We start from the raw sequence: 21645 nt of genomic DNA, 5'->3' as shown, positions 1-21645 counted from the left end.
TGTGGACCCTGTGAACCCTCTTACACTCTGCAAAGTCTACCCTGGAATACTAACTGGCCCCAACTTTGCTGTGTCGTCAGTTAGATTGTAATAATAATAATTATAATAATTACATTTAGGAAGGTGCATCATGTGGACATATTATCAACAGACGTAATAAAAATGTAAGAATGTAGAAATAATTCAGTAAAAGTTAAAATCCTGCATTCAAAATCTTACTTAAATGAAAGTACGGTACTATCAGCTGAATGTACCTAAAGTACTAAAAGTAAAAGTACTCATTATGTAGAAAAATTGTTGTAGTTTTTCATTGTGTTTGGTAGTTTCATCTATAACAATGCATTCTATTTCATAAATTTAGTATATATTTTGTATATAAAACTGTAATCTGCAAAGTAACTAGTAACTTATTAGTAACTGGTAACTAAAGTTAAACGACACAGTTTAAAAAGGCTTTTCGTGACCAACTTTTGCGGGGGGGGGGGGGGGTTTGCTTGTTTGGGATTGGTCAAACCAGTCACAAGATGATGTGAAGTTAAAAAAAAAAAAACATTTACAGCGTCTCTACCATCCAGAGCAGCTGCAGCAGCTTCGGGGGATTTTTAACTCTACAACAATGGTGAGTTGTTCCGTGTTGTAGCGAGAGAGCTGTCATCGTTGTCGTTTCTTCGTTTTAATCGCGTGCTCTTAACAAATGTGAACTTCCGGGTACTGTTGGGAAAAAGTAAGGTCGCAGATTGGCTAGCGTTAGCCTGCTAGCCTAGCATTAGTTCCACCCTCTGTCCATTGTATCAGTGTCAAGTTAGCAAGAATAGAAATGTTTAAGTTCCGGTTACAGATTTCAGAATAAAATATATAGAAAGTAATATAAACAAAATTAAAATCAAATAATGCTGTTAAACATTTACATGCGATCGTCATTAAGTAGCACGAAGAGAAAAATTTTGCAGTTTACACAGAAGTCAGTTTTTAAAATAATGCAGAGTAAGAATGACTTTGGAAACTTTGACATGATTTATTGTTGTGTTAATATAAGTATAGGTAGAAGTTTGACTTTAACCTGCAGTAAATCCTACATTCATACAAAGCAACATGATGACTGTGATTCTACTCGATGGCATTGGGGGGGGGGGGGGTTCTGTGCTTTATCGGCCATAAAGTTTGTATTTTATTCATAATACAAAATAGTAGATACTCACTTGTAAGTTTAGTCATCAGAAATTCAGTAAGCTACAGTAGTGTTTTATTGTTTTAAAATCCTTACAATAAGCCAGTTTACAGAAATGGAATGCAGTCAAAAGGAAAGAAAAAAGCAATCATTTCCTTTTTTGTCCTTTTGGAAAACTACTAGCTATTATTCTGCATTGCTTCCCAGAGTAATATGTTAAGATAAGGAGAAATGCATGCATCACATGTTTCTTTGATTCAGTGATCTGTGTGTGTACTAATAAGCTCACCAATAAGCAATGTGGTTTTAAATGGAAGTTAAATGGATTCAAATGCTGTAAGTCAACAGAGATCTCAGGGTAAAGATAACTAGTTACATGATTTAGGACAGCAACTAACAATGATTGTCAGTATAGATTAATCTGCAGGTTATTTTCTAGATCTTTTTTTATGTATAGTGTCAAAGTAGCTAAATGTATGTATATATATATATATATATTATTATTTAGTCCAATGTGACATCTTCAAATGTTTTGTTATGGTCATACACCAGTCCAAAACGAAAAGCAACAAATCCTCACACCAGAGACACTGAAACCACAGGGATTTTTGCTTTATGGTGAGCGAAGCGATGATTATGAAAGTTTTTGCTAATGAATTTCCTTTCACTGAGCTAATCGACAAATCACTTCAGCTCTTAATAAGAATCTGGCTCCACTTCTGTAAATTTCCAGACACACTGTTTGCTTTTATTTTGAAGACCAACCCAGCTGGCTTCCTGTCGCAGTGTAGCTACGTGTGGTTAGCTTGTCTTAGCAGGTCGCAGTGCTGTGTTTCAACACGTCTGTTTGGGGAGCTGCCTGAACGCTAGCTCGCCTGCTTCTCTTGATGAACTATGTTTTTGACTGCGTGTCATGACAGCTCGACTCTCTTCAGTGTCGATCGACACCTGGCCGGAGTCGCTGCTTTATTTTCACACATGAGATGCGTTAAATTAACTGGATAGTTTCAACTTGGCCGACTCTCATTTCCTGGCTGAATTAGCAGCCAAACTAGCGAGCTAACTTAGCTGTCCGCGGCCGGAGGAATTTAAACCAGAAGTACACCCGTGGCCACCTCCGGCTTTTGTCACTGTCATGCCTGCTCCCCATCATTTTCCTATGCACCCTGTTTTTCGGCTGTCTTAGTCCCAGCCACAGACACCCCGGCCTCCTCTTAATCTGTAGAGATCTCTCTCTGAGCTCAGTGAAATCCTGACTCCCACCAGCCATCTGTTCAGGAAGGTGTAATTATAGAATTCAGAGACTCTGCAGAGACTCTTAAAGAGTTTATGTCTTTGTGGTGGAGTTATGTAATGCTGTGTGGACGTTGGGTTCAGAGCAATAAAATCCTGCTGAGACTGGTGTATTATTTTCTTTCTGAATAAAGCCTCTCGTCAGATTGGATTCCTGCAGAAAGTTTTTTTTATTTATTTTGGCTTTATTATGGCTGACAGTAAATATATTACATTAATCTACATGGTGTTGGATGCATTCTATGTACAGAAGGCGTCATATTACTATTTCCTCGACTACCAGTTGAAATGCAGAATATTACAAACATATTATCTATAAATCGGATACATTAGTTTAGTCCAGATGAACACAATGGTCTGTGTTTGTGTCCTTTTTAGTTTTAAATCCAAAGATCAAGGCTTTGGTTTGTCAACTATGTTCAAAAACAAAAAGAAAGAACATAAAAATGAATACAGAAGGTTTGTGCAGTTAAATCTGTGTACAGTGTCTCTGCTGTTTAAAACAAAACCTGTTTATGACTTTGAAATTCATTGTATTTGCGTGTTTCTCGTGTTTGTATCAGAGTGAATCACTGGTGGTGTGTGATGTGGATGAAGATCTGGTTAACAAACTGAAGCAGTTCCGTTTCCGGAAGGAGACCAATAATGCGGCCATCATTAGTGAGTATTGGAAACACATTTCATGTAGTTCACTTTCTTCTTTTACTTGTTTTTTGATTATAAAACCGTTGTTTTTAATTTTGTGTTACAATGTGAATCTTTGTTTTTGTCCGAAGTATCAACGTGCTTGGCAGTTTGCAGAATTGGAAATGTAGCATTAACGCTCAGACTGCTTCCTGCTGTGTGGAACAAAATGGAGGCTGACAGACTGCCTCTTTAAACTCATGAATCAAATTAATTCAGATGACTTCAATGTGCAGTTGTCAGCCATTAAAGGACTAGTTTGACATTTTGGGAAATGCACTTATTTGCTTTCTTGTCCGCTGATATGAAGCTACAGCTGGTTAGCCAGTTAGCTAGGCTTAGCAATAAAACTGCCTCGCTGTTTCCCCCTTTTGTGCAGTCTTTATGCTAAGCTAAGCAGACCTTTTCCCAGATGTAGTTTCATGTTTACCGTACAGACATGAGAGTAGTATCCATCATCGAACTCTCGGCAAGAAAGCAATTGAGTGTACATCCCAAAATGTTGACCTATTCCTTTAAATGTGTGTGTGTGATGTCGAGAATTTTCTTCCTAGTGTGTTCCCAACTTTAAAGCCAACAGATGAAGACAGATGTTGTGTTATCAGTAAACACACTCAGTCAAATCGACCTATACAAATAAAAGAAAAACAGAAAAAGTAACATGATATTAGAAAGGGAAATGTAAGCCAGCTACATTATATATCTGTGTGTTTGTAAGAGTTAAATCCAGATAAAGCAGGTGGTGTGACAGAGTAGCGTTGCATTAGTTTGAAGCTTTGAAGCTTTTCTAGTTCAAAATGTCATTGCTGCTAAATTGGATTAGGAGTGTGTTTGCATGGCATGGACTCCGACTCAAAAGCATTTTTTTTTTTTTACATTTGTACCTTTTGTGAAAGGCAATATGATGAAAATATAATATAATTTGTTTGTTTTTTGTTTAGTTTTTTGTATACTTCCTCTTAGTGTTTTATTCTTTTTCTTTTTTTACCCCTCAGTGAAGATCGATAAAGACAAGCAGATGGTTATTCTCGAAGAGGAACACGAGGTAAGTTAGCTATAACTGCTTTTGTAGATATGGACGTGGCACGACAGCAGAGACGGAGTGCCACACTTAACTGTTCATGACACGTCCATCTTTTTTTAGGACATTTCTCCTGACGATCTAAAGGAAGAACTGCCTGAGAGACAGCCGAGATATCCTTTGAATAAGTGACCTGTCTTATTTTAACAGTATTTAGATAATTGTTCGACTCTGTTGCATATCATCAGTCTGTGATGTTAAAACGGTTACTCCAGTTTATGATTAAGGTAATATATTCATCCTGCTACAGGGCCTGTTTTAAAATTGTTCTAAGGTCGATTTTTACTTGAAATAGATACTTTATTTGAAATATTATCTTGATTCAGTCCGGTCACTCTTGTTAAAGGATTTAGAAAGTCAAGTCGTCCTCTCTCGACCGTGCTGTATTGCTATGAGTCCTGATGTGAAATCTGTGAACTGTCCTTAGCACCAGGAACATTTATCGTCTACAGTTATAAATACCAACATGATGATGGACGTGTTTCCTATCCTCTCTGCTTCATCTTCTCCAGCCCAGTGGGTAAGAACACATGACCCACAGTGCACTGTTCTAACATAACAAGGACATTTCTGGTGTTGTTGATGTTGATGTATTTGTGTTTTCGGCAGGTTGCAGACCAGATCAGCAGATGATGTACGCGGGAAGCAAAAACAAACTGGTGCATACCGTTAAACTGTCCAAGGTTAGTGGGCCATCTGTGAGCTTCTAACATTGATGCGAAGTCATAGTAAAGTAGACATTTTCTTAACTTTTCATCTAGCGCCATCATCAGGTCAAAACTGTAATTTGTCCAATACTAAAATGCAAAACTGACATTCCCATCAGCCTCAGCTGTACTCTGTTTAGTGCTAATTAGCAAATGCTAGCATGCTAACATGCTAAACTAAGATAAGGAACAGGGTAAACATTATACCCACTTAACATCAGCATCAGCATTAGCATCATCATTGTGAGCATGTTAGCATGCTGATGTTAGCATCTAGCTCAAAGCACTGCTGTGCAGCCTCAACCACTAGCATGGCTGTAGACTGTTAGTCTTGTTTATTAATAATGTAACATTAGCATATTAATGTCACATTATTGTGTTGATTGTGCCAATTAATGTAGTAATATCGTGTAATTTATGTGATTCATCCATTTATCTGTGTATTTTATCATTAGCTGGTACCATGCTTTATACCAAACTGCATCCTAAGACTTTTCTCTTATTGTATTAAGAAAATTCTAAATCCCGCTCTTTCTTTGCTCCGTTTTATGTTTTTACCAGGTGTTTGAGATCAGAAACACAGAGGACCTAACAGAGGAATGGCTCAGAGAGAAACTTGGGTTCTTCGGCTAAAGTCGTCTCATCCAGTGGTCTGGGATGTGAGGGGGATCCAGATTGCACAACTTGTGTCATCTCTTCGGGAGAAACACACCACAGTTAATTTTTTCCTTCCTCTTTTTACCAGACCTGATTTTAAATAGTGTTTGCAAATACTTTCTGTGCTCAGTTTTAGGCCTCTTTGGTAGAGTTTACGGCATATTACAATTTAGACATTCACAGGAGTTTGAATACTTCTCTGTGACTGTCGACATGTGTGGCACTAACTAAACCTCACCCATCAGCCTAAAACTGAAAATACTGTTTGACGCAGGTCTGCTTTTGTGTCCCATACAATCTCTCCATGTGCCAGTTACGTGTCTGTTTTGACTTAACACTACTATAGCTCTTAAAGTGGACGGAAATTGATAGTACTCATCCACTATTCCTAAGCATGTTCATTCAGGAGAATTTAAAGGCATTGTAACAACCGTTTGTTTCCTTAAGTAGTTTACACTCAGTGTTTTTTGCAACTCTGAACCTTCTGAGTTCCACTTGTTGTTTAATAATTTTTCATAATTGAGGGAGTCTTTATTTTTTTGGTGTATTTAGGGTTATATAAGCATATACTTTAGAGCAGTAATTAGCTTTTGTTGTGAAAACAAACTTCCTGCCAGAACATCTGAACAATCATGGCAACAATATAGAGTTCAGCTGTAGTCAGTCTCTCCTTCAGTATTAATTTTAGGTCATTTAAATTATAATTTAGGTAACAAACTGTAAATAACAATAACACTAAGACCCATAGACAAGTGGCACTCCTAAGACTTATATATGATGTGTTGTAACTTGAACAGGCTGGCAGAAGCCCTGGAGTGGTGCTTATCACACTGCAGATTTGCCCGTTAGTGCATCCTCAGATCACATCTTTTCGTCTCTGTTTAGCAAAAAACAGTGTGACTCGTGGGTAAAGCTGTATTCTGCCTCTGACCTGCGTATTTGTTATGACGATATCACACTCCTGAAAACAAGATTTCCACTGAAACATTCCAAACGGAACAATTTATTACTTACAACAAACCTCCGTCTCAAGCGACCACAGCAGTCTTGAAAACACTGCACACAGGGGGGCACTACCTGCCCTCTTTTTAATCTACTGGGCTACTCTGTATAAGTGGGTCACTGTGTCTTTAGGGAGATTGTTAGCTAATATTGTGCATTATAGCTATTGCTGTTGTTAGTGTTGATGAATGTTGTGCTTTATTCGGATGTAAAGCCACTTTGATTGCATAGTGGTAGTCACAGCCTTGAGAATGATGGCTGCGACTTCTCCAAACGCCAGTTGTGCTTAATTTTTAGACTTGGTAGGCAAAGGACAGCATCTGGACATTACATTTTCCATACAGAACAGGGTTCGACCAATATAGCTTCAAGGCTGATAATGATATTATTATAGTATAGTATTGAATGTGCCAGCAGCTCATATTTCATGCCAATATCTGATATATGCAGTGCAGTCTATAAGTATTTATACAGTTACACTGTTGATCTTAAATTTAACACAGACTGGGGTTAACATGCAAATTTTAGCTTTCAGCTTCACCTTCAGCACATTGTGCTGGAGTACAGAGTTAAAATAACCTAAAATGTCACGGACTCTTTTTCATGCTCAAAAGTGACAGTTCTTCCTGGTTTCCTGCTGAAGATCCTGTGAAACAGCATTTAAACCAATCCAACACACTAAAACGCCAAACCAGTTGCTAATACTTTAAGGATTGACGGCTCTCAGTGGCTCTTAACAGCAGGGCCACCAGCCCCAGATAGTTAAAGCTACATAAAATGTACTTAAAATTGTATTGCTGGTGCTACAGACTGGTTTTATGTGAGCAGTGTGGGAGAAACCTCCATTATACCGCTGGTGGATGACTGGGGTGGCTGATTTCTGATCTTTAATAAAAGTTTAATATCAGCTCTGCATATTGGTCTGACCCTAATAAAGAATAATAGGCACAAATTAATTCCACATGTTCCCTCATCAGTTTCATTTCTTATTGAGAAACTCCTACTTTGGAAAGTAGGATTGTAGCTGATTTAAAGCCCCAAGGCAAGAAATCACCACATAATGTATGATGTCATACTGCTAAGTCTACCATACCAATGCCTTGTCTTAATTTTTATATTTACATCTGTTTTTAAAAAAAATCACGAGGCCAAAATGAAAACATGACACAAACATGTTTTGTGAGAAAAATAGGTGATTGGAAAAGCTTTGTTGGGGGATTTAAGACACTTTTTCTTTTTTTACTTTATGATCTTTTAAGTCCAAGACACATCATCTTTTTTCTATTTAAGTGTAATCTTGGTTATAATAAATAATAGAAACAGTTTGTAGAGATATGACTCAAAGATATGTACGCACAATGTTACCATTTCATGTAAATTATGTATTGATGTCAAATGTTAGACAATCAATTATGATTTACATGTCAGGGCAGGGTTTAATCCAACAGGAACAATGGGGTTTAACTGTAATCACTTGTTTTGCTGTCTACTGATGCCATTGAAGCTAAGATTTACACTGTCAGCTTGATATTAGCCAATATTATGCTGCTGTAGCAGAGAAACATAACTCCAACATGGGTGATTCTCATGATTATTTCTGTTTCTGGTTTCTTCTTACTTTAGCTGAAGTTGTATGCTACCCTTTATGGGTAAAGGGAGTTTTATGACCTTATGACCTGCAAAACCCTTTTAAACGCAAGATGAATTTTCAGAAATGCACAGTCAATCCGAAATCAAAGACTCTGAAACAGTCTTTGCATTTCATTGAAACATCGAAACACGTGCAAAGTGCTGGTTTTGATGTGAAAATAAAAACATACGTAGCTGTTGTCTTTTTAAAACAAATTCTTTAAACCTCTAAAATGTGGAGAGCTACTGTAAAAGAACTGCATGCTTTAATATATGTCTTCATACGTCTGACAGACATTTCCAAATGACATATTCAAGAATGTGCTGCTCTGGCGCATGCATTCTTTCCAGAACATTTTAAATTATTACGTTAATTTGATTAAACTGATGCCGTTCATTTGCATACACATTTTTTTTTAAGAAGGGGCAAAACTTTCATCTCAAACATCTGGTCTCAGCTGTGTTCTTACTCTACCTGGAATATTTACATACTGACTTTCTTTGAAGAAACCCTCTGCTACTGCTATTTTCATGGAAATGGGTTGTAATAGACTGTCCATTGATCATGTATCAAAATCAATCTCCCTAATATATTGATATTGAGCCATGTGTCTGGTTATGTCCTGTGGATCTAGTAGCTTTCCCTCCTATGTGGTGAACCTGTTGTATATTTGGCCTCTTGAGTCTTTTACTTTAACTTGCAAATGTGTTGTTCAGCTCTTGGTGTCCTCTCTGATCAATGCCTGGTATTCTATTTTGTTTCATTTTTAATTAAAAAAAAACACACCTGAGACTCTATCATAGCCAGCTGCCTCATGGCATCAGTGAAACTTGAGATATTTGTATTTTCCCATACTTTATAAAGTGTCTATTGTCCTATTGTCCAAATAAAATGACAGTGATGTTTACCCCTCTGGTTTCTACAGACTGCTGTTTTCAGACTGACATGTATGAAGTGCATATGTGTTTATCACATTTAGTCCAGCGTTGATGAAAACTGTGGAATCCTTTAGTTTGATGTTGCACAGAAAAATGGAGACCAAAGACTAGTGCAGCAAAAGCAACGCCATTTTTCAGAATAAATAAATAATAGAATAAATATTGTGTGACAAATGCATGTACACGCGTGTGTATATGTGAGCCTGCTTTTAATTTTAATATTAAACTGTATAATTTGTAATTACAGTAGATGTTTTGGTATTAACGTTATACGGACAGCATACAGCTATTCCGTTAGCATTTTTCAAAACAAAGCTTCAAAATGAAAAGGACATATCCCAATAAACATGCAAAATAAGGAATTTAAGGAAAGTTGTGAGGAGAACGGGACTGACGACTCAAACACTGAAGGACATAAATAACTCCAGAAGATGGCAGTAATGTCACAATAAGGACACCAGCTAGCTAAACACTCACTGAAGAAGAAGAAGACACGCTGACAAATCTCAAAATCGGTTGCGAAGCTGCCTGCATCATCCGCCTGCATCATCCGCCAACCGAGCCAGGAACTGACTAGCAGAACCGGAGAAAAATGGCGTTCACATTCGCGGCCTTTTGTTACATGCTTGCTCTGCTGCTCACGGCGGCGCTTATCTTCTTCGCGATCTGGCACGTAAGTATACATTTAAACATCCTTAGAAAAGACCGTTGGCCTGCCACTCCAACGGCGCTGATACAAGTAGGCGAAAGAGCGAGGAAGGCTGTCAAAGACCGGGCTAACGCTAGGCCGGCGTTGTGGCTAAACAGTCGGGACGTTTTCGGGTTGTACGTAGCTCACCGGGGATCTCGGTAACGTCTGGACAGAACGTATCCAAGCTAACTCCATAGAAACGGCCGCGCGCTCAGAGCCCAGTATACGTAACATGCAACACATCCGTTCTAGAATGAATGGCACACTCCCTGCCGTTGGCTAGGAGCTAAAGTTAGCTGTCAGTTAAAACACACAGACAAACACTGTTTTTTTTGTTTATACGTTTTATTATCGTGATCCCGTTTCATTGTTCACCTTTTTTTATTAACCGTGGTCTGAACATAGCAAACGTGTTATAACTTGTCAGGCCTGTCTAACGGTAAGTGTTGAGCTAGTAGCTAGCCAGCTAGTTAGCGGGCTTAGCTAACGTTAACTTCCAGTCTGGAACGACATGCCGCTCTGTGATGACACTGTCACCCGTTTCCTTGAGCTTCGGTCTGTTTCCCGACATGTCACATTTCGTCATTTTGTCAAAATGTCAACATAAGCAGTGCAGATTGTAAACTTATAAAACGTGTCCATGATTCAAAACGTTAGTTGGTTTAAGTAAACGACTGTTTTATCTCAATGCAGCATTCAGCGTAACAAAAATGACGTGGAATAAAAATGTGAACATACAATGAAATGTCATTACGTTGGTGTCACGGTAAAAGTTTCAGGGGTAAACAACGTGAATCTTTTGACAACATGTACAACAAACAAACAAACGCCTACGTTGTTTTGATAGTAATGTTGAAACATTGAGTTGGTTAATTCATTGGTCAGTTCAGAAAGTCATTTTTGGTTTTGGACTGCTGGTCAATCACAACATACAATTTGAAGACTTCTTTATGTTATCTTGTCTAATTTCCCCCGGGGATCAATGAAGTATTTCTGATTCTGATTCTAGTTCTGATTTATATTATAAAGAGTAGGTCTAGACCTGCTCTATATGCAAAGTGTCATGAGATGACTGTTCTTGTGATTTGGCACTATATAAATAAAACTGAATTAAAATTGAATGAAGGGCATTTTTCACAATTTTCTCGCATTTTGGAGAATATGTGATCATTTATTAATTGGAATAAAGCAGATCAATTGGTAATGAAAATAATCATTCTTATAATATAATACATGCATAACAGAAGGAATTTGTTCTGTGAGAGGGGGAAGTTATTGCTCTAAGTAAAAGTTATGGCATGTCAATAAAATAACACATTGAAGTGACATTGATGGAACATATAGTAAACTGTAAATGTTCCATCTTACTGACTCAAAGCCATTTAATGCCAAATTGCATTTATTCCAGGTTCATAAAATGTGCATTTACATTGAGCTGCTCTCTGTGCCTTGTTACATTGTGATCATCTTGTTCCCCAGATAATAGCATTTGATGAGCTGAAGACTGATTACAAGAATCCTATAGATCAGTGTAACACTTTAAATCCGGTAAGTGACGCCGCCACACCTGACACACCTTCCTTGCCTCTTTGACTGCATGCAGATATGCTCTGTTGAAAGGTTTTTCATTTATTTTAGGATAACTTTATCCGTCTATCTGTCTTTTTCAATCATTTCTCTGCACTGTTTTGCTAAATAACCTGCCTGTTATGAATTCAGTGATCTTGTCAGCTGTCAAACTCTAACACCTTTTGTTGTTTTGTTTTTCCTAATCTGCTTTTTTTTTTTTTTTTTTTACACTTTGTTAACGGCAAAAAGACAGTTGAAAAGGTCAAAAAGATTAAAAGAGTCAAAATTGCAATAAAGGTTTGTACCAATCTTTAAAATGCCCGCTCAGTTCAACTCAGTCTGCAGTCTTGTCATTTTGCACGGAGAAGTGTTTGCAAACGTCTTTTCAGTTAACTAATCTCAGAGTTAAGGTCAGAGTTCAGCTCGGGATTAGACCACATGCCACCTGTGTCTCCGGTCATTTACTGTCATGTAGTAGATTGTTTTGACTATTGTGGATGTTAAGAATATTTTATTTTATTTTTCAAGACCTCTTTAAAGTGAGCATTAACTGAAATAATGTATGGTGCCTTCTATTTTCTTTACCTCATCTAACCAATTAAATTGCCCATGTTTTAAACTGTGTTAAGCTGCTTTTTTAGGTATAGGAGCCACGGTGTGTGTAGTAGTGGACAATATTCTGTGGGATGAAATATCATTTCATTTTATAGATAAAGTGTAGCTGTTAACTGAAAAGACTTGCAAATGCTCAAAACATGCATGATCTTTATTACAACCTACCCTTTGTTTGCAAATAGTGTTACAGTTACTGGTACAATAAATTCCCAGTAAACTCAGACAGTCACGTAACTTGTCTGGAGTTGAGACCACAGTAACACCAGGCCTATACACTGTCCTGACAAAGCTTTTACACAACAGTATTCATAGTAATCATGTAACGTCAGCAAAGCTTTTTGAATAGTGGATAGTTGAGGATGGATCGTGGATACTGAGCTGTGTATCATAGTATAGGTTGATGCTCGATTTGAAGGAAATTGATTTTAATGTTCCAGCTTTAAATGAAACTTTTATTAATACATGTCACATAATCATTTCACTTTTCTACGAGGTGGAGACTGCAGTTTGATTCAGCAATTAGCAGAACGAAGCTACTGTATATGAGCTCAGTGTTGGCTCTAACCTCCATCACCTGTGGTTCAGGACAGATGGCTGCAGAATCCCAACACTCGTCAGCTCAGCAATATTTGGGTCCACTGATTGGTTAGTGACTTCAGGAGTAGGAGGAGTTATTTTAGCTAAAAGTACAGATTCTTCTGTCTCTAATCCATGATGCACTCCACAGTACTCTCTGCAGTTTTGACCGTGGCCAGTCTTTTTGCGTGTGGTACGCTCAGCTCAGTTGGCACATTTTTTGTGCTGTGATCAGTTGTTTTTGTATTTGGCAGCACAGTGCAGGATTTCAACACATTATAGCCCCCCCCTGTATTTTCCTCATCCTACACGCCCCTCACCTTTCCATCTGTGGGCTGTTGGTTGCCCCCACCCTTCCCACCCTCTTGCTCTTATTGAATGCATGGCTTCCATGTGGTGCCTCCATCTGCCCCCCTGAACCCCGCACCAGTTCGAACTCTGTCAACCTGAGGCAGGCTGATGCATCAACACTGCTAGCGCTCACAGCATGGTCCGTTTGTCAGGAAGTGGGATGATTCTGTAGGTTTGCCCTCACTGCAGAAGATGTTGATGTTGAGATGCGCTAATATTCTCCAGAGCAAGTTGTTGATGGGTTTCCCCTTTTTATACTTGTGGTCAAACCTGATGATGCATGACATATAACCAGGGTGGGAAATTAACCTTTTCTATCCACTTGCAACAGCATCTAGTAGATTTCTAAATTCTACCAGTCAGTGGTAAAGGCTAAATGTGATACAAGATTTGGCTGCATGACTAAAAACAGTCACATTTTGCCACATTAGACAGAGGACATTTGAGGGTCGTGCCTCGCTGTGGGAGTTTTGTTTATTGGGCAAGTGGGGTCTTTTTTGTTTTTGTTTGGGCCAACATTTTAGTGTTTTTGTTTTGTTTTTTTTAGCCATTTTGCAGGTGGCAGGTCTTAATTTTTCACCCTGTTTATTGTGTTACACATTATGTGTCAGATCAGTGCATGATAAAGCACTGGTCATGTATTTTGCCTACAGCACGAGAGCTTACTGTGACATATTTCTGCCTATGTAATAATGTGTAGTAATATAACATCAAGCTGGGCCTGATAGTGTCGACACAATAAGAGGCTTAACTACACGAAAATTTGAGGACGTGTGTGTGTGTGTGTGTGTGTGTGTGTGTGTGTGTGTGTGTGTGTGTGTGTGTGTGTGTGTGTGTGTGTGTGTGTGTGTGTGTGTGTGTGTGTGTGTGTGTGTGTGTGTGTGTGTGTGTGTGTGTGTGTGTGTGTGTATAAAATGCATTGTTAAAATTAGCATCTCACTGGAGCTCATTTGTATTTCACTCCTGTCTTTGACTCTCTGTAGAGCTGACTGCAATTTTTAGATGTCTGGCTCTTAAAATAGCTCCACTTTCTCTTTTGTAAAAAGGCCTTTGAGGCTCTGTAACCTCACGCTGTATTTGTCCTCTGAACAGTGTGCTTTCACTTCTCACAAGTCACATTTATTCAGACTCCACAAACATTTTGTCTATATGTTACTGACAGCGAATCAGCATACAGGCTTATGAGGAGGACTGACTGTTCCCTGTATATGGATTCTGACATTTTATTTTCTTCTCTTTTCAGCTGGTGCTCCCAGAGTATCTCATCCATTTCTTCTTCTGCGTGATGTTCTTCTGTGCGGCCGAGTGGCTCACCCTCTGTCTCAACTTACCACTGCTGGCTTATCATGTCTGGAGGTGAGTATCTCGCATGAAGGAATCTATTGTCTAGTATTAAGTCCGTCAATAAAATTCAGCACCGTTAAGTCTGAATTACCTGACACCCTGATGCTTCTGTGATGCAGGTATATGAGCAGACCTGTGATGAGCTGTCCAGGACTCTACGACCCAACAACCATCATGAATGCTGACATCCTGGCATTCTGTCAAAAAGAAGGCTGGTGCAAACTGGCTTTCTACCTCCTGTCATTCTTCTACTATCTCTACGGGTACAAAATAATATTTCGTTTTGTTTTTCTTTGTTGGGAGCGTTCATGTTTTGGTTTTACATTAAAAAAAACATGAGCCTAATTTGCACAGGACTTTTCTGTATAATCTGGGGATGTCCAGTATGTAGAGATGTGCAAATCTGCCACGTTTCTAATTGGTAAAGAAAAAAGTCTAGTGCAAATTAAGTAGTCTAATTAAAAGACGGTAAATCGCCTGATAATACTGATCCTGTGTGAATTCTAATCCTATTAAAGGAACAGTTCAGCATTTTGGGAAATCTGCTTATTCGCTTTCTTGCCTGGATTTAGAGGATCAATACCACCATATTTGCTTGTTAAAATGAAGCTAGAGCCAGCAGCTGGCTAGCTTAGCTTAGCATAAAAACTGTAAGCAGGGGGAACAGCTAGCCTGGCTCTGTCCAAAGGTAATGCTGGCAGGTGGATTTTGTTACCTTTTGGACAGAGCCAGGATATCTCGCTTCAGTCTTTAAGCTAAGCTAACTGTGTCCTGACTGTAACGTTTTATTTGACATACAAATGTGAGAATGGTATCAATCTTCTCATCTAACTCTTGGCAAGAAAGTGAAGTGTATTTAACAAAATGTTGAACTATTCCTTTAACCGCCGCTGCATTTTAGGTCACAATTACCTCTTTAAAAGCAGAATGAGAAGGATTTGTTGGTTGCGGTTTGTAAACACAGCATTCAAAGTTTTTTTTTGTTGTTGTTTTTTTGCAAAATCCTACTCATTCTGCCTTCAACAAAACAGGTGAATAAGATGCAAAACCCTATAAAATCCAACATGGTGATGTGTGATAATATTAACTTGTTTTCCCACTTTCTCTTATTTCTAACAGGATGATTTATGTTCTGGTGAGCTCTTAAACCGGACAATGAAGGAAAAGGACCTGCATGTACAGTAGACGACCAGACACTATGATCTTAGTGCTGGAACACTGGACCTGCTGGAGACCACCGTTCAGCAACACAAGACGCCATTTCAAGCGGACGAACTCTCGACCCCCCCACACAAAGCGCAGAGTGTCATTTTGGAAACATTTAGCCCGTTTTTAAGAGAATATCTCGGTCGCAGCGTTCCTCTCATAGCACTGTAGTTTAAATTTTATGGAAAATAAGGACAAACCTGAATGGACAAGTTTTTGTTTTGTTCCCCCCTTTTTTTTATTTTTAAAGGTGTGGTGATTTTGATGCTTGGGATTTAAATAAAGTTTTTTTTCATCTTGGTTCCCAACTTTTGAGTGTTTACAGATTAGGTAGACATTTTCAGGTGTGCATTATCTGTGAGAATCTGAGCTGTGTGCTGAACTGCATTAGCTTTTTCTGTGAATTTAGACTCTGGGCTTTAACAGCTAATTTATACCTGCCACGTGACTCATTATCATCACTAAAACAAATAGCAAAGTGTAAACTAGACGTCTGTTCTAGCCCACAGATACATATGGTCTTTAAATGGATATTTCAGGACTTTGAAGGTACAGTTATGTCCAGTGAGGACTGAGGTGCATGGGTTATTATCACTTAGTGAAACGTGTTGCACAGGGACAATCATAGTCTGGTTGTCGCATCAGTTTTCAAACCACCTGATGTATTGTTTCCATACTTCAGACCTATTTATCATCACATTGAAATCATGTAATCCCTGTTGAAGTCAATGGCAATATTTGTTTTTCTTAAGTGTGAATCCAGAGTAGACAGCAACGTGTATGTGACCTGTGTTTCTGTAGCGTCGCCCTTTGCAGCTATCGATGAATTAAAAGGTAGACTCAACAGTACAATAATATACTCAGCATTAGGAGGCAATGAGTACTTTGTTGTTCCCTGCTTTCTGCATTTGAGCTTTGGTAGGAAACCGCTGATGTGCCATGCTGTTGAATGTACCTTTTTGAAGTCTCAACTGTTTTTGTCATTGTGCATTTTTGTTCATTTCAACAGCAAATATTCCACAGCGTTAGCAGCTCCAGTGTTTATTTATTCCATGTTTTTAATTTTACTTTTTATGTCTCCTGGATATCAAGCACTCCTCGCAGTGTCCGGTCATTTCCAGAATCAAATCTGGAAAGTGATGTTTATGTTTTCTTTTAGAGTAGAGGCCATTTGACAACATTTTTCATAAACACTAGAGTATTTATTGCCATTTTCAAATGTGTAAATCTGTCAGGGAAAGGGATGATCATTTGTCGCAGATAAAATTAAGTTTTTATGTATTAGATCCCATCATGTCACATCTAGGAAATGACAACTTGAGTTTATTTGAATCTAAATAAAACTATCCCACTCTGTTATTATGGACTAGAATGTTGTTTTAAATGTCCCCAGAGGATAAATTATAACTTTGGCGATACCCTGACTTTTCATCTGTCACCATTGTTTTCAGTTTCAAATTTCATCAGGGTCTTTTTCAGGATGTAAAACAGATTCAGTGAAACTTAAGGTTACTTGCGTGACCCTGGTTCTCTGGGTAGCATGAGTGAGATGTTGAAACAAGTGCTATATCAGAGAACAGATTAGTATATTAGTCCTTATCTATTCCTTTTCTTTAAAAACTTGTTTTGTCAATCCAAAACCTTTAAAGTACTTTCAAGGCCCATAAAAACCCTACAGACCACATTGGTCAAATTGTTCAATGTGTTGCCATTAAGGGATTTAATCGTAGACGCATTAGACCTGTGACTTGTTATCAACCACGAGGAATTAAGGAGCCAAAATGCAGACCTGAACAAAGCATGCAACAGTATGTAAAAGATGGTATACATCAGAAATAAGAACATACTGGTTTGCAGTATTACAGATTTAGAGAAATAGAGTAGAGATACAGCAGGAGACCTTAACATCCTCAACATTTATCACAAAAACCTCTTATTTTAAATGTAATATGAATGCAAACAACGTATTTTAAACCAATAACGCCCCAGCAGCATTTCCTCATCAAGTGTTTGATTTGATTATGATGAGGGTGAGAAAAGCAATATATTAGAGTATTCTGTTAAAGTGCAATCATTAGAGAATACAATTATATCACACACAATCAGGAAAGAGGCGCTGACAAATGAGAAAAATGTCAAAAAGTTTGAAGAGATCAATGATTTGAAGAGAAGAGCAGCGATCACCGAGACACTGAGCGCTCTGTGGAAACCTCTCTGCTTTCCTGGTAGGCTGCGTACCTTTCCCGAAACTCATGGAGGAAGTTGTATTGCTACAGAGAAGTAAAACAAAGCGGTTAGTTTACACGTTATATTCCCACCACACAGCCATTTCAAAATGGACTCAACTTCGGAAACAGTTTAAACTTGCTTGTCACTTATATTTTTACGGCTTCATTAAAAGTTATCAGTGGATGGTAATAATGCAAGAAGCTGCCACATTCACATGAGGATTTTTTAAGCCAACACCAATATATATCGGCCAATATTTGTTTTTTTAACATAAACACACAAAGAAACATTTAGTCCATGTTTACAACTTCATTATCACTCAACAATAATGAAACAAAAGTGGGAGGTAAAACATTTTAAGTCTTTTTGTCACATACTGAAAATGAAACAGCCTAGAAGATAGGAAATCAACCTTAACACCCAAACATATGCATGTTTAATGAGGTACACATGTAATAGCTGTAGTAGGCCATAGCTCCTTAAATATAACAGCTCTACAGAGGAAGAAAAGTCACCTCTCACCTTCACTGTTTGTATCGCTCCTCCTCCTCTGTGCTCCCTTAGGATTTCGATTGCTTTGTTTGCCGTCATCGTTGGAGAGAGCTGAAGCAGCAGACAAGCAGCGACTGGAAACACCAGACAGTCGTGTGATCAGAGCCGCGAAACAAAATGATCAGAGAGGATTTAACTTTTTTAAAAAAGGTCAAACTTTTCAACATAAAATGACATATTTAGAAAATCAAGTAACAGGGAGGAAAAAAACACTGATATTAGTTTACATGCTCAGTGTTTCAAAGAACAAAGGGTAACTTTCAAAGTAAAAGAATAAGTAAAATATTCTTACTTAATCCAGAGCGTCCCAGGCCTCCATAACAGCTGAAGGGGGGGGTGGGGGGGGGTGGGGGGACAAAAGCACAAAATCCCATCAAAAGCTAAAAGCTGAAAGCAATGGGAGGTGTCCCGAGAATAACTGTGTTACAGAAAATAGATGTCTTTGTGGTGAGATGAAGTCTGGCTCTCTGGGGCTGTCTGGCACTTCAAAGGTTTAAAAATACTTCAAATATTAAAAAAGACAAAGCATGTATCCGTCACAGGAAGTACGGCAGCATCGAGGTCTATTTTTAAACTTTACTCAGCTGGGGAATTTGTTTTTAAGTTTGCACGTTTGGGTAGAATTTACATACTGTAACTCGCTCATGCGTTAGGTGAGTCCAATACAACCAGTTTCTTCCTGTTGCCTGTGGAGCAGCTTCATCAGCCCACTGTGGGATTCAAGAGCCTCTCAGGGGCCTTTCAGCTGTTTTACAGAGTGACACATGAACCAGGAACCTCCCTTTTACTGCTCTGGTCTGTTGAGGCTGCTGTAAGTGTTTACATGGAGCCTTTTACTCCGATAATAATTAGAATAACAATCAAAATAAAAAAAATGCTTCATGTAAACACAAACTGGGAAATCTCTCAAGATTAGAAGGTTCTCTTCATGTCTTTTGACACTGCAAACTTTAGCCATTTTTTAATTCTGCATCAGTATAAAGCATCAGTTCACTCACTGGATCACAGTCCTCCTGTTGTTCTTGAGGCTGACCTGCAGCTCCTCCAGGATCTGGCAGCACTGGTCCAGCTCAGGAGCGCCTCCGTCTGGGAAGGGCATGTGGTGAACTGTGAAGCCTCGCTGCTGGTAGACCTCCAGCAGGGAGGGAACCCTGTACTTGTTAAGTTCTCCTCTGGTGCAGAAAACAAACACTTCCTGCACCCCCTGGTTCTGGAGCTCCTCTGTTGACAAGAAGGAAACCAAGATGTAAAACAACAAAACAGTCAAATAGAAACTAAGATCTACCTGTGAATGCTAATATGGTTTGTTCCAGAGTATTTTATTCGAGCACCAGTAAGGATTAAGGTCATCTTACCAACATCTCTTTCCAGACTCCTGCGGATATCTTTGAATTTGCAACCTGAAGTCAAATGAAGGAAACATTGTTTTTTTTTATGATCAGTTGCACAAAACCTGACAATAAAGTAGAATCAGTGACTTGCAGAGATGAATAAAATGATAAACTATGATTTTACCTGGTAGTGCACATATCCCAAGAAACTGCGAGCACTCCACTATGGACAGAGGTAACCTTAGAGCCAATCAAAATACAACATACATGAACAGAGCGATGTTTGTTTTACATTTTATGTTTTTAAAACAAACTGACTCTTCAGAATTAACATTTCTTATGTCAACGAAACACAAGTCTCATACTTTTTGGTGACCCACGACAAAAGGAAAACTGCTGGAACTTACCAGGAGATGAGGAAGGGAGTCAGCTGCTCCTCTCCAACCTCTTCGTCTTCAGATGAAGAATCAAACTCACTCTTCCTCATGGCTTCAGCCCAACAGACTGTTGAGACGGTAGGAAGGACATTGAAATTCAGTGCTGAGAGCCACAGAACAAACTGACTGTAAAACAGCTTTTAGCCTACTTACTTCACATTATGTTCACTTTTGTTATTTGATCATTTTCAGAACTATATCATGAATATTTTAGATTTTGGGGGAAAACGTTTGCTGTGACTTAACCTTTAATAACACATCATAATATATTTGCTGATTATATTTTGTATTATCTCAATCTAAGTAGTAAAGTAATTATAACTAAAGTTATCAAATAAATGTAGTGGAGTAAAAGTATAAAGTAGCAGAAAATGAAAATACTCAAGTAAAGTAAAGTACATCAAAAGCGCACTTAAGTTCTTGAGTAAATGTACCTTCCACCACTGATATTGCACTACGTTGGCTAAAACATGCTGAGACCATTCAGGCTACAGTCCTTTAAATAAGCTAACGTGTCAGCAAGAGGCTAGGCTACACACCGACCTGTAAACTATGGATTTAACATGCTGCAGTCTGGCTAGCAGCTAGCCTTTTCTCCACTACCTTCAAGGTTTTAAGATGCCGATGAAGACAACACATTATCTGACACTACATCGACATTAATGTCAGCACTGACGACACTGTCGAGCGTAATTTGTATGGACGTTGCTCCGAGAGAAACATGTAACTGATGGTAGCTAACGTTAGCTGTGCAGATCGTCTGTCAGACCGAATTCACAAAGGGGATAAACAATAAAAAAAAAAAAAAAAGGTCTTACCTATTAGTTATCGGAAAACAATAAAGAGCTGCGTAGTACTACAGAGATACATATATGTGTATATAAACATACGATAGAGCGACGTCGTTCTCACCGGTCACGCTCTCCTCCTGTCGCCTGTTTTGACAGCTCCGTCAGCTGCTGCTCCGATTTGAAAACTCCTTGAACGCAGCAGCCAATCAGATTCAAGTACTGTCCCCGAACCACGCCCCCTCTAAAAACAAAGAGGGCTCGATTTATTTTACGGACTGACCCACACGGGCGGAGTGAAGGACGTGATCGGTGACAACGTCCCTTGAATTTCATAAAAATGGGAAATAATTATCGTTTTTTTTCTAGAACTTGGTGATATAATCCGTTTATTCAATGATATTCAAGGTGTTTGATTCAGTGGAATCGATTACCAATTAGATGAAATATATATTGTAATACATTTTAAAAAAAAAACCCATAACAACCTAAACGTGTTGGTAAATAACAGTAAAATAAAATATATTTACACAGATGCGCAACAATAACTCAGTTACAATAAATAGCTATTATAAAACAACTAGAGCATTTGCATGGTTCTTCCTGAACCTGACTTCCCCAGTAAACAGTGAGAGCTGCTCACTGAGCGTCATGCGGGACATCTGCTGTCCGCACAGAGCAGCGCGCAGCCGACACGAGACAACCGCCTCCAAACACCGCAAATGACTGAAACCAAGTTTCTTCCACAGAAAAGGAAACGCTGGACATTTGAAGTATTTTTGGATTCACTGCATTT

The 21645-nt window shown here is 38.6% G+C and overlaps 3 protein-coding genes across 4 annotated transcripts; 2 read left to right on the top strand and 1 right to left on the bottom strand.

The window, feature by feature from the left end:
* The first annotated feature begins 562 nt into the window (after positions 1-562).
* Positions 563-9129, top strand: gmfb (glia maturation factor, beta). The gene is made up of 7 exons (XM_070920370.1): positions 563-619; positions 3025-3121; positions 4141-4190; positions 4290-4341; positions 4666-4746; positions 4836-4909; positions 5495-9129. The coding sequence occupies exons 1-7, from the start codon at positions 617-619 to the stop codon at positions 5564-5566; spliced, it is 429 nt and encodes a 142-aa protein (XP_070776471.1). The 5' UTR covers positions 563-616; the 3' UTR covers positions 5567-9129.
* Positions 9130-9752: 623 nt separating this feature from the next.
* On the top strand, positions 9753-16873 carry cnih1 (cornichon family member 1). Its single transcript, XM_070920199.1, has 5 exons — positions 9753-9833; positions 11331-11399; positions 14206-14318; positions 14426-14569; positions 15426-16873. Exons 1-5 carry the CDS (start codon positions 9753-9755, stop codon positions 15451-15453), a joined length of 435 nt encoding a protein of 144 aa, XP_070776300.1. The 3' UTR covers positions 15454-16873.
* Positions 16874-17146: 273 nt separating this feature from the next.
* On the bottom strand, positions 17147-20993 carry cdkn3 (cyclin dependent kinase inhibitor 3). 2 transcript variants are annotated; one of them, XM_070920791.1, is made up of 8 exons: positions 20974-20993; positions 20032-20128; positions 19809-19864; positions 19649-19693; positions 19292-19514; positions 18586-18617; positions 18264-18367; positions 17147-17782 (listed from the first exon to the last, which is right to left on the bottom strand). In XM_070920791.1, the coding sequence occupies exons 2-8, from the start codon at positions 20109-20111 to the stop codon at positions 17693-17695; spliced, it is 630 nt and encodes a 209-aa protein (XP_070776892.1). In that variant the 5' UTR covers positions 20112-20128; positions 20974-20993; the 3' UTR covers positions 17147-17692. The 2 variants fall into 2 exon arrangements, with proteins under 2 accessions (XP_070776892.1, XP_070776891.1); XM_070920790.1 differs by having other exon boundaries at positions 20952-20991.
* Positions 20994-21645: the final 652 nt, after the last annotated feature.

Source organism: Enoplosus armatus, chromosome 15 (genome assembly GCF_043641665.1).
Source record: "Enoplosus armatus isolate fEnoArm2 chromosome 15, fEnoArm2.hap1, whole genome shotgun sequence".
Taxonomy (NCBI): domain Eukaryota; kingdom Metazoa; phylum Chordata; class Actinopteri; order Centrarchiformes; family Enoplosidae; genus Enoplosus; species Enoplosus armatus.
The sequence above is the reverse complement of the archived record's forward strand: the minus strand, read 5'-3'. Positions and strand labels throughout refer to the sequence as shown.

Coding starts and splice junctions, on each gene's coding strand:
- gmfb (XM_070920370.1), top strand. Junction 3,122..4,140: donor CAATAATGCGGCCATCATTA/GTGAGTATTGGA, acceptor TTTACCCCTCAG/TGAAGATCGATAAAGACAAG. Junction 4,191..4,289: donor TTCTCGAAGAGGAACACGAG/GTAAGTTAGCTA, acceptor ATCTTTTTTTAG/GACATTTCTCCTGACGATCT.
- cnih1 (XM_070920199.1), top strand. CDS start 9,753: ATGGCGTTCACATTCGCGGCCTTTTGTTACATGCTTGCTCTGCTGCTC. Junction 9,834..11,330: donor TCTTCTTCGCGATCTGGCAC/GTAAGTATACAT, acceptor CTTGTTCCCCAG/ATAATAGCATTTGATGAGCT. Junction 14,319..14,425: donor CTGGCTTATCATGTCTGGAG/GTGAGTATCTCG, acceptor TCTGTGATGCAG/GTATATGAGCAGACCTGTGA.
- cdkn3 (XM_070920791.1), bottom strand. CDS start 20,111: ATGAGGAAGAGTGAGTTTGATTCTTCATCTGAAGACGAAGAGGTTGGA. Junction 19,865..20,031: donor ACTCCCTTCCTCATCTCCTG/GTAAGTTCCAGC, acceptor ATTGGCTCTAAG/GTTACCTCTGTCCATAGTGG. Junction 19,515..19,648: donor GAGTCTGGAAAGAGATGTTG/GTAAGATGACCT, acceptor TCTTGTCAACAG/AGGAGCTCCAGAACCAGGGG.